Here is a 12,395-nt window from a genome sequence, read left to right as displayed (position 1 = left end):
TATGCCGATAAGCAATTGATTTTAACATTGTTTACTTGTCTCAACATAACTCGGTCAGAATTTGATTTTGAATTTGTAAGTCATCAGAGAAATAATCATCAAGTCCCACTCGCAAACATCCATACTCTGCAGAAGAGTTTTAGATACAGAGTCAAGTAGTTAATTTTTTAGGATTATCTAGTTGGAAGAGACTAATAAAATCAACGCCAGTCTTATAAAGGAGTCCGTTTTAAACGGGTTTAAAATTCTACCACCTCTAATGTCTTCGCTTTTGGTCATTATTTGAACGACAGGGCAAAGTTAACGTCAATTTAATGTGATTTTCGTTAGCATGATCAAATTTTAAAACACAATCCTATTTTTTTTTTTTCTTCTTCTCTTGTTTAAAATCTGAAGAATGACCTTAGTGAATACATGACGTGATAGTACAGTAGTCAGTTGTCAAAAGATAAAATAAATGAAGAATAATTTTAACCATACACAACACAAGGAGAGCTCAAAACAAGAAAGATATTTCTTCATTTCAAATTTCAGGACCTTTGATGGATCATGGAATTATTGCGGTGAACCCCAAACATTCCCGCTTGCCTAAAAGATTAAAAGAACCCCCATCATTCGTCATACTTAAAAATTTTGACTGACGGGGCGGTACATATAATAAGATTCTTATTACTCGATTAGCTTTGTCACATCCCCAGATATGTCATTAACTAAATGAATATAAGTAACCTTGTTGTTCCTCAAACAAGCAAATAAAACAAGAAAAACGCCAACCTATAATTTCTTTTTCACTCACGAAACGTGGTCCCTGTGTTAGGCATATTATATGTGGTGGAGACCAACTGGGCACTGGCTGCTGGTGCACGCACTTTTTTCCTTTATGTCTTGCATAATGCATATTGCCTAATCTGCTCTTGTAATAATTACAGTCGTACAAGTTAGGTCACTCCAACATCCGTACGCAGCAGCTACTTCATTAGTTTGTGAAGAAATTGCAATGACACTTGAACTTGAAGATGAATCGATCATCTTCTGAAACTGAATTTTCAAACTCCATGAACATTAAAATCACACACCCGTGCACTTGTCATTTTCACATGTTCTTAGACAATTGAGTAATTAATTGTGCCATCAACGAAAGGACTTACAGAGAATTTTCATCTATCTTACCCCAAAGCATGAACAATTAATGTAGTATCATATCAACTTATTTTAAATCCATCTTAAAGAAATAATAGGTAGTTAGTTTATATAAGTGTGAGAAGAAAATTTCATCTCTCGAGGTAACTTTTATTTATGAGTTAAGTTCATGATCTTTTATACATTATCAAAATCAAATTCATACATAAGTAAGATCCATATAATATTTTCACATGATAAAGACTAGTAAAAGAAAGACCACCTTATACATGACAGGGATGTTAAATAGGAAAATTATTTCATGTTGGCTGAAAATGGTTCTTGAACTAATTAGTATATAAGCTTAGGCAATCTTTAGCTCAAATCTATGTGAAAAATTGATGGTCATTTTATAATCAGGCTTACGAGCTTCTATAAAAAAATATTAATAATTCTGTGAAAAATACAAAATAACAGACACTTGCTATCATGTATATCGTTGTCTGTTAGGCCATGCAGCCTCATGAAATAATTTTCAACTTCAAAAACTTGCATTAATTTGTCATCGCTCCATCTCAATCTCTATCAATCCATGGGGAACTTTTATTTTTAACATTCATTGCATTGTACACTCCTACAAGATTTTTATAGCTAAACATAGTCGTTGTACAATAAGTATACGCTTGGCCGTTCTTACCAAATATATATTCACACTAATTACTTTCATGCATGCATTTTCTTTTCCTATTATCTTTCAGTTTTATTTCTATTCATATCATTATATTTAGTGGTGAGTTGAGTTCTTTACTTGCACGAAAAATGATGCATGCACTCGTAGATGCACCTTTGAGTAAATATTAGACCAACACTTACACTGTATCAGCATTGAAAAATTTTAAGTATAGACTCTAGACTGTAGAAGTTGAATTTTTTTTAAATTTTTCTACTAAAAAAGGCAAAAAGAAATATATGCACCCGTGACAGATTTTCGCTTGAGAATTATACGCAATATCTAGAAGAAATGGTTTAACTAGGTAGCAAATAACAATCTGACTTCCTCAAAGATACTGGACAAAAGGCATGCATCCATAGGAGCGCTGTTGCTTTCGAAGGCTTTAGTTTTGAAGAAATTCAGCATACGATAATCACTTCACGTTCGGTGATAAACCAGTATTATTATTCCTTTCATATTGGGGACCCAACTATCATGTGGGCAAATTGATATATGCATGCCCTAATTTAGTAAGATTGAACTCAATGATTTTTCATTCTTTCCTTTTCTACTTACACGACGAGCACACCGGTGGCAGGCTTTGTCGTGATCTCTCACATATAGAATGCCACCTCAATTACCACTATTTATTTTACTAGATGAACATGTACCTCTTCATGTTTATCTGTGGCTCAAAATTTATTTTCATGAGTGCATGTTTGAAATAAGTTAAAAAGCGTATCATGGAGACAATCACGCGTGCTTTGTTTCTTTTTCATTCATTCATTCATGTTAATGAGATCAATGACGTGACTCCATTTATATATCATTTAAATCATCTTGATTCATAATGATAGTTGTTTGTTTCTGTAATTGGTATTAAACGAAATTATCTGTAACTAAACCAACTATATCTAGGAGCATAGCCAATTGATTATTGCTGAGGCCTTGGGGATTTTGATGCGCACAATTTCACATATGGGTCCATCTGACAAATATTTCATTATCTTCTGAAATTTCAAAGAGATTGATACTCAATAATTGACTACTACTCTCTTTTTTAACTAGTTATATTTTAATAATTATTGTCCCACTCTGGCTAATGTTATCCTATTTATTTAATTAATAATCATATCAAATATATTTTATATCGATGGGTCATCAATTTCTCCATTAATATTTTAATTAGTTAATAAATTCAGTAATTCATCTATATTCTACAGTTATGGAACACGGATGGGTTGCACGTGAAGAATGAAGAGTGATTGTGATTTAATCCAATTATTCATGATAGACAATCAACAGATCCCCTTTATAAAGAAAACTTTATTATTACGACTTATAACGAATTAATGTATCAAGTTTCTTAATTATTATTATTTTACGTAACTAGAAGAACAACATATGACACCTAGTTTTTTTTTTTTTGGGGGGGGGGGGGGGGTTGAAGAAACCTCCATGTGTTCCATAAAATTAATTGAAAATTTTTAATATTTTAGAACACATATAAATTTCTTGAATGTCAACTTTGTTGCTAGTATTTAATTAATTGAATACTTTTTTTAATCAAAATTAATTAAAAATAAAAATAAAAAATTATAGAAAAAAGTGATGGAGCTGTCATAATTTTACAAGCTACATTTCCTCTTGTTAGGTGGAGAAAAAAAATTAAAAGAATGAAACCACCTGTTGTTTGATAAAGTTATTAGTCGAAAACTCCGTGATTTCTAAAAAACATTAAAGCTCTACAATAAAAGCAAAGAGTGATAGAACATTAAATGATAATATTACGTTTGCCATGAATAAGTTTCCACAAAAAGTCAAATCTCATTTGTATGCCAAACAGACGGTGGGCATATGGCAATTGGCAAAGGCTCATCAAATAATATATCTGTTTCTCGTGTTGAGAAATGCTTTAACGCCTAGCTGGGCGATTTTCATGATGGTTGGTGATACGATGTAATTAAATCGAGAGAAATCGAAGGGCTGCAAGCTAAATTTAGCCTAAATGCGAAGGTTGGCGGTTAGGTTAGGGTTTTAGGTATCTACAGTAGTTTTAAGGCGTTTGTGCTCTTCTTGGCATGTGTAAGAGTAAAAGGATATGATAAGAACACTGATTTCAAACACCACATGGCTTGTCGTAAGAGAGATCATCATTATTCATAGGCTTTTGAGTTTTGAGGCCAATGTGTTGCATATGTGTGATGTATCTTAATTTCTTGGTCAAGGCTAACAAGATTCTTGTCTCATCTCGCACGGGTGTTTAATTAAAGAGGCAACTTCGTCCTCGTATGTAGACAAATTTTGTTTATTATGTGGAGAATTTTGCCCTCAAATTCAAATTCCAAGCATCCTATTCCGGCACGCTGATGCCTAACTTTGGTCGTGGTTAAGAAATTTCCTGTCTTACCTCACACGGCTACAACTTGATTCCTCGCAGAGACTTTTGATCAATAGCGGACAATGATATCTAGAAATTTTATTTTTAGTTCTTATTTTATTTGATATTACATTGCATATTTTATAGATAAGTGCAGCATGAACCCTCGGTTCATCTACTCAGAGAAGATCATCACATACACAATCGATACTTCTCGAAATATATAAACATGGTCAAATTAATTGTTTTCTCATAATGTATATGCTAAGTTGGTATCAAGGGTTTTAGGATGTTTGTGGGCACGGCTGTGGAAATATGGTGCAGAATCTTAAGCCCAATGAAATGAGTATGAATTGTGAGTAAGCCTTTTTACAATCCTAAAATTTCTCATAGAATCCATTTCTTAATGAAATTATCCAAATACTAAAGATAAATTAACTCATTTTTTTGTTTTGAATAATAATTTAATTAAACACTTGTATAAAATATACTTTTAAAAAATATTTTATAACAAAAGTATTTGAACTGCACTTAAATTATAAAATATACTTTTAAAAAACATAATGTTAAGTGAAGTATTTGAACAAAAGTATAAAATATACTTTTAAAAAACATTCAGACCTTTTTTTCGGCTTTCACCCTTTCGTCTCAGCATTTGAATTCTTTCTTGAACTGCACTTAAGCTCCTACTAAGTTAAATTATAACAAAAGTATAATTTTATTATATAAAATTAATTTTTTTGAATAATTTATTGTTTTGTTTTTTCTTATGCACTTAATTACACAACCTTAGATTACAGCAAAATCTGTGTTATTAATGATCTGACCCGAAAATAGCTTAAAAACTCAAATATATTGTTAATTTAGTAATTGAGTAATATGAAATATCCAATTACTTGGCCATCAATCGATGTGGCAGCTTGTTATAATAGTCACGTCAGATTAATTACTGAGACACAAATTAAGACTCGAGTAACATAATTTCGTTTGACAGCAAAGAGAAGGAAATAAAACCCTACCGAATCTCCATCATTTATTGGATGAACCGGGGAATTGGAGGCTGGATAAAGGCCCAATTGTTCATACACAGTCGGCCGGAAAAGCCCAATTGTTGGTCAAATGAATGTTGACTGCTGGTCCGTTTGCGACACTCGACAAACTTGGTAATACTGCCGTTTAAAAACTCGACGTACTTTCAGTACGATCTAAATTTTGGGATAAAATTGCAAAAATATGGCTATCAGGCTATCTTCTTCCACGCACACCTATATCTATATTAGTATCTTTGTTTCATAGATAGCGTATTACAAGAATTTCAACACGAGCAGGGAAAGGGGTTAAAAAAAGAAAAAGAAAGAGACAACATAGATACATACTGTCTTAAAATTTATCCCAACTTAAGATTCAAGTCGAGCTCGAGATTGTGCAAATCTGGTGCCGGTTTTGACGAATTATCGACATGACAGCTTCCAGGCCAAAACATATCAATAGTATCTTCAAGCATGAATGGCGTCCATGGGATCATATCAAAGCCTGTGCTGGTGGCATCGCCAAATCTTGCTACTAAATTCGGCCCCAAGGCTCCGCTGGATCTGTCAACGAGAGAGTGAGGCTGGACGCCAAGTGATCTAAGAGGGACAGAATTGAAAAGAAATCCAATTGAACTCATCATCATTCTATGATTTTGAAACCTTCTAGCAGCTTCTCTTTCCCTTTTGTGAGCATTCTGGTGACCACCTAAAGCTTGTGAACTATAAAACTTTCTCATGCAAAAGTTGCATGAGAAAACCTTGTTCCCACTTGCAGGTTTTGATCGGCGATCAGTGCTGTCCCCTGCTGCTGCTGCTGCTGCTGCTGTGAGAGCTTCATCTTTTTTAAGTCCTAAACTCAACCAATCCCCCACTTCTTTAATTCTGCTTTCACCGTTGTCATTTGCTTTCAGTTCTGCATCTAGATTGTTGCACGATGTCTGACCAGCTTCTTCCTCCTGGTAAGTCATGGGAATAATACTATTCTCCAATCAGAAGGGTATATGTAAGTTGAGTTTTTTATTGTGCTGCTCTTAAATAGGGATAGATCACTAAGGAGTTTAATGGACAGAAAGAAAAGCATTAAAAGGAAATGCAAGTGGCCTTGGATATTATTAACATCAACTCTCAATTCTATCTGGTGTTCCCACAAAGTGATGCTTGATCATTTGAGGGGAATTGCTGATGTCAACTTTTAGTATTGGTCTATATCAACACATGGATTCCATACTTTCACCTTTATAAAGAACCTTCTATGGCATCATACATGATTTCTTAACAGAAGCTTTAGCTTAACTAACATTAGAGCAATTAATAGTCCAACTATATAAATTGCAATCAATTTGCTCAGAGGCCACGCTTTAGACTACGTAACAACATTAGTGAACACGAAGTAAATTGAAGGAATGATTAATGGTGAAGGTGAGCTATAAACTCTGATGATCTAAATTCAACATGTAACTCGTAAACAATTGTACATATCAAGGATTTAGAGCAGGCCCAAGAAAACATAATTACCTACAAAAGAATCACGTTGGTTAACCATTTAAAGGCGTAAAACTTGCATCAATAAAACACTAGTATCACTAGAATAAATGGTCCCAAGCATCATGTGCTCTATTCTATTTATCCCATACCACAGTACTCAATCTTCCCATGCAGGATTTTGCAAAATTATGGACCACTCATCTATATGCTTCACAGTGTTGATCTCTCAAAGGTTGGGTTTCCTAATTTATACCAGTATAAAACAGTACAGTTGATGCTCTGTTCTCACCTCAAAAGGTCTATGAAAGATATGGTGTAGTACAAATAATATCAGATGTGGACCATTTTGGCAGTACAATAGGGTAGGCTTTACATTCACTGATTCTCAAACACCATTACTTTCTCTAGATTGCTAGGAGTTATCATTACCAAAGAATTTGTGCTCATTTAGTGAATGTTAAACTCTATTCTAGAAAGATTTATTTGAGTAGTTTCCATGAGGGCCAGGTGAAGTGACTGAGAATAATGGTGATGAAAAAGTAGCAAAGAGATGGGGTTGGTTACCGTTATTATTATTTACAAAAGCTCAGTTTCCCCGCAGACGGGATGGTGATGAAAGCAGCTTTCAGACTGAAGCTTCTTTCTTTACGATAAAATAATCGTGGTATTGGAAAGCGGAGTCAGATCTTAAACAACAGACTTTGTCTTATCAGTTAATTTCATATTACAGGTCAAATTGCTAGGAAACGGAGTTAAAATGCATAAACAAATAAGAACAAGAAATTCAGGACAATCTAGATATGCTAAACAAATACATATGCATTTCAGTAATCTAAGAGATGATTAAAATAGCATAGAAAAGGTACCAAGTCATTGATAAAATAACAGTTGTGGGGCAATCCATATGAGGACTGCCCTGTTTCAGTTCAATAAATAGCCAAAAATCTCATTGTATGCTTTGCAGTTGTTTACTGCGGCCAACAGTATTGAACTATCTTGTCCAAGCCAAAAACTATAATTGCAGTATTTCCAAACTGTCTAAAGTTTGGAACACAATTAATGAGTTAAATTGTAAAATGCAGTCCACTTCATTTGGAAATTGAAACAAAGGCATTACATGAACTCGAAAACGGAAATTACTCAAGGATGCACAACAAGGCACAGTCTTATCTAGGTATCAAATTGAAGCATCTGTTAATAAAGTTGCAAATTAGCTACAACCGTGGACGTCATTGAAGTACTGATTCCAAGGGTGTAGGCTAGCTAGCTCTAGAACCCCTTCAATTTGACAATCCCATGGTCATGAATCAATTATAAAAGCTTACTTCAAAAATTGTATTCTATATTTACAACGATTCTTGAAAAAGTAAAGCTTGAGCGAGCCTATTTTGATATAGGACTAGTTTAGGATTGCAGTTACTGATTAAATAAGTTGCTTCTGTTGTGTGGATGCAATAAGCAGCTGATTAAAAAAATCGCTTGGTGTTTGATAAATTATGTTGTTGCAATTGTTGTGAGTTTGAAAAGCACTGTACATGCATTTGGCAAATTTTATGACAAATGTGTTGTTCTAGTATATAATGACCAAAATAGACGTAAGTTTAAATTACCTTTTATTTCTTTGGAATATACTTAATGATGTTTAGACTTACTTTTTTCTTTTTAAAACACGTAAAATTACATATAGTGAAAAAGAAACTTAATAAACTTGTTATATAAAATATGATAAAATTTCTACTAATACATAATCCAAATAGAATAAAAAAGTAATATGCATTACATTCATATTAAACTTGATGCAATAAACACCGTGACTATAAAAAAAAAGATTGAATATTAAAAACCATTGTTATGAATTAATTTTAAGAGTTATGGTTAATTTTCATGTGAAATTGTTCAAAATTCAAAAAAAATTACATAATTATATGCAAACATTTTTTAATCTTATAATAGAAAGTATAAGTGAAATATTAAAAATATGAACTCATTAGATCAAAATTTTGATACTACAGAGAATATACAGTAGTTGTGGGGGTAATTTGATTGCGGTGATAATATGATATCTAATTGCTTAATATTATGGTGTACGGGAAAATAAGACAATTATTATTTTTAAATATTAAGGTTAAAATAAGAACTTTAAAAATGTATGATAGCTTATTTAATAAGTTATTTATGAAAAGTAACATTTACCTGCTTTTAAAAGTTACTGTCAAAATGAAGAAAATTATGAAATAAGCAGCATTTATAAAATTTACCGAACACTTCTTTTTTATCATAAATTATAAAATAAGTATTTTATTGAGTTTCAACCTTAATTTCAAATGAGGCCACATTCTATGGGGAGGCTAGGCTTTTAATGGGTTGATGATATGATGCGGCAATATGAAGCAAGTTTGTTCAACTTCACCAAATCCATCAAGGAAAATGACCAAATGCTGTTGCTATCATTCTTGTTCCCTTTAATCTGATTTGTAGTAATGGCGATGGTAACGAATGCAAATGGTTTCTATGTTCACTTGTCACGTTTAGCAACATTGTGAGTAGATCTTGCAAAAGAAGTTTGCTGCTGTCATTATCGTTTAAAGTCAGTTACATGGTTAGTCAACAAGAGTTGCCAAACTCCATTTATTTTTTATTTTCTATGGATAGATACCCTTGACAACACGAAAATTCAACCAAACAGATGGATCCATTATAGACTGTACCATCCCTGGCCGGACAACTTGGTTTAGTCTCTTGAATTAAAGTAAGAAATCTAATAATTGAACTTCACTAACTACAACATTGGACGAAGATTATGGCAAATGGTATCTTTTTAATCGTGGGGCGGTAGGTACAAAGAAAATAATTAGAACCTCTATACTTGAAAATTGAAATACATAGAACGAAGCAATGGCATCCAGTGCCAAGTGCATTGTGGGGCTTTTCGTTCCAGCCAACAGCCAACTAAGGGCGGCACAGCTATCTCATTCGTTGCAAGTGTTAACTCCCCACAAGATGATCGACTGACCATTTACTTTCAGAACAAGTTCTCTTAAATATATTGCTCCATAAATTATAACCCCAAGAATTAGATTGAGTAGTAGACACAGTCACACTAGTCACTCACCATATTCTGTTGCAACATGTGAAAGACCAAAACACCACGCCGTACAGAAATTGAGTGGTGCGGAACAGAGCGCCTAGCATGGTTAGCACGTGCTAGAGAATATTAGCACTTTATTAAGCATCAGCCCAAAGCGCTAACCTATATCGTTTTTTAATATATACTACCACAATTAACCATGCTTACATTTGCTATGTGTTCGATTGTGATATACATTTGTTATAAGTAGTTTCTGCTTCGGAGTTAGATGGACTCCTTCAGAAAAGGGTAATTTTCGGATACCTCCCCTGAGGTTTGCCCTTGTTACACTTAGAGAGAATGTATGCGTATATTGACATATAGCACCCCTGACCGTGAATTAGCGTTAGACTGCCGTTTGCTCTGTTTATGCAATTACAATAATGGCCTTCACTGCACAATACCATAACAGACGATATTTGTTTGCCTTGTCAACTGCTGAAGAGAGTATTTATTTGTGGTTGTTGTGCTTCCTTCTAAAGTGCTTTTTGATGCCAACAAAATCTCCCAAAGCATGACAAGAGTCATGGTGCAAGCAGCCTGCCTCTGGACAAACAAATACTCTCTTCTTCACTACTTTTGTTTCTCTCTTCAGCAACTTCCGTGGCACCTTGTGCCTTCTTCTATGCATTTGCAGGTTCTGGTCTCTTTGAAACCCATGGTTGCAGATCTCACATACATATCTGTCTGATACTAACAAGGTCTTGGGTGATAAAGATACCACCTCTGCATCCGGATCTATACGCGTGCGCTTGTATTTGTGTGTATCAAACAAAAAACAGAAAAACATAAGTTAAAACTTGCAATTCGCCTTAAAATAAATGAACCCATATACAAAAGAAAACTGAATGGGGTGCCTGCTGGTTTTCTATTTCTTTTTTTCGTGAATAACTAGAGCACCATTTTCTGAAGAGGTGAAAGGATGAGAAGAAGAAGGAGCATTAATATTGGTGTTATTTTCTAACATGGGGTTAAAATTTTGTTTGACTAGCAAAGCAATACGACAAAGTGGTGGCGATGCAGAAATAGTGACCTTTGTTTTTCAGCTTTGTTGATAAAAGAACAAAATGGGTGGAGAGGAAGCGGGGAAGAGACAAAGAAAAGAAGAAAGTGTTTTTTTTTTCACTTTAAATTCTTTTGAGAGAGAGAGAGGGAAAGGAAGCAAAAGCTCCTGCTTTCTGGCTTCGGGTAATTTTTAAAAACCTCCCGTGAAATTTGGGTTTGTTATAAGCAGATGGTGATAATTGATTTATTTGTAAAAAATTCTCTACCGTCAGTTAATTTTAATATTGACCGTTAGTTGACCGTGCAAAGACAATATTACCCTTAACAATAGTTTATAAACTAAAATAACTAAAAAAAACTAAAATTATTGGTGCGAAAAGCACAAACCCTATTTTTTAACAATTTTATCCTTGTCAATTCCAAAAATTTACAATATCATAGGTAAAGATTATGACTATTTCATTTTTAAAATTTTAATTTTATCTTTCTTGTAGGAATTTTAAGAAAATATCAATAATTTAAAGAGTATTTTTTAATTTTTTAATTTTATCTTTTTTATAGGAATTTTAAGAAAATATCAATAATTTAAAGATGGTAAAATAACTAATAATTTTGATTTTTTTTTTAGTTATTTTCGTTTATAAACTATTGTTAAGGGTAATATTGTCTTTGCACGGTCAACTAACGGTCAATGTTAAAATTAACTGACGGTAGGAGATTTTTTACAAATAAATCAATTCTCGCCATCTACTTGCAACAAATCCAAACCTCAGGGGAGGTTTTTAAAAATTACCCTTCTGGCTTCTGTTTTTGCAATTCTTATTCGTGCAATTACGTTTTTGCCCTTAACAACCAAACGTTGCTGTAACGCTGATACACGGTCAGGGTTGCTATATGTTAATATATGCATACATTCTCTTTAAGTGTAGCAAGGGCAAACCTCAGGGGAGGTATCCGAAAATTACCCTTCAGAAAACGATCTATGACACGATATTTTATCGGAAAACATGGCACGAGACGAACACAAATGGTCCGTCTCATTTTTTCTAGATGGTTTTACAATTAAAAGCGATTACGAATTTAGGAGCCCTTTGTCCATAAGTAGCTAGGGCATGGACATAAACCTGAGCATCTTATGAGAAAAGGGGAAAAATGCAAAATTGATTCCTGGAATGAATCCATCCTTCAGAAACTAATGACTCACGAACACTAAGCAGTCTTCATTTAATACATGACCAGATTTTACATTTTAGTGCTCTTATGACCACATCAGTCTCATTCATCAATTACTCAACACAATGAATGACTTACAAGCCTTTATGTTACTTCCCATGGCACAGCATGCAACAAGTGCATAATCCTCAAGAATAAAAGAAAAAGAATGCCTAAACCGCTTCATTTTATTATTTGGGTGTCAAGCAGGCTGTATCCCATATTCCAAGTTACACCATCCATACAAATACAAAACAGTGGTTTTTATACAGAATTTGAAGAGCATGGCATTTATACAGAATTTGGAAAATAAGTACATAGAAA

At 33.5% G+C, this 12,395-nt stretch overlaps 1 protein-coding gene across 1 annotated transcript; it reads right to left on the bottom strand.

Annotated features, from left to right (window-relative positions):
* Window positions 1-5,234: 5,234 nt before the first annotated feature.
* LOC107178185 (zinc finger protein 7-like) lies at window positions 5,235-6,486 on the bottom strand. The gene has a single exon (XM_015533060.3). The coding sequence runs from the start codon at window positions 6,208-6,210 to the stop codon at window positions 5,599-5,601; it is 612 nt and encodes a 203-aa protein (XP_015388546.2). The 5' UTR covers window positions 6,211-6,486; the 3' UTR covers window positions 5,235-5,598.
* Window positions 6,487-12,395: the final 5,909 nt, after the last annotated feature.

The sequence above is a fragment of the Citrus sinensis genome, chromosome 7 (assembly GCF_022201045.2).
Source record: "Citrus sinensis cultivar Valencia sweet orange chromosome 7, DVS_A1.0, whole genome shotgun sequence".
NCBI classification, from domain to species: Eukaryota; Viridiplantae; Streptophyta; class Magnoliopsida; order Sapindales; family Rutaceae; genus Citrus; species Citrus sinensis.
This window is presented reverse-complemented; position numbering and strand designations above follow the sequence as displayed.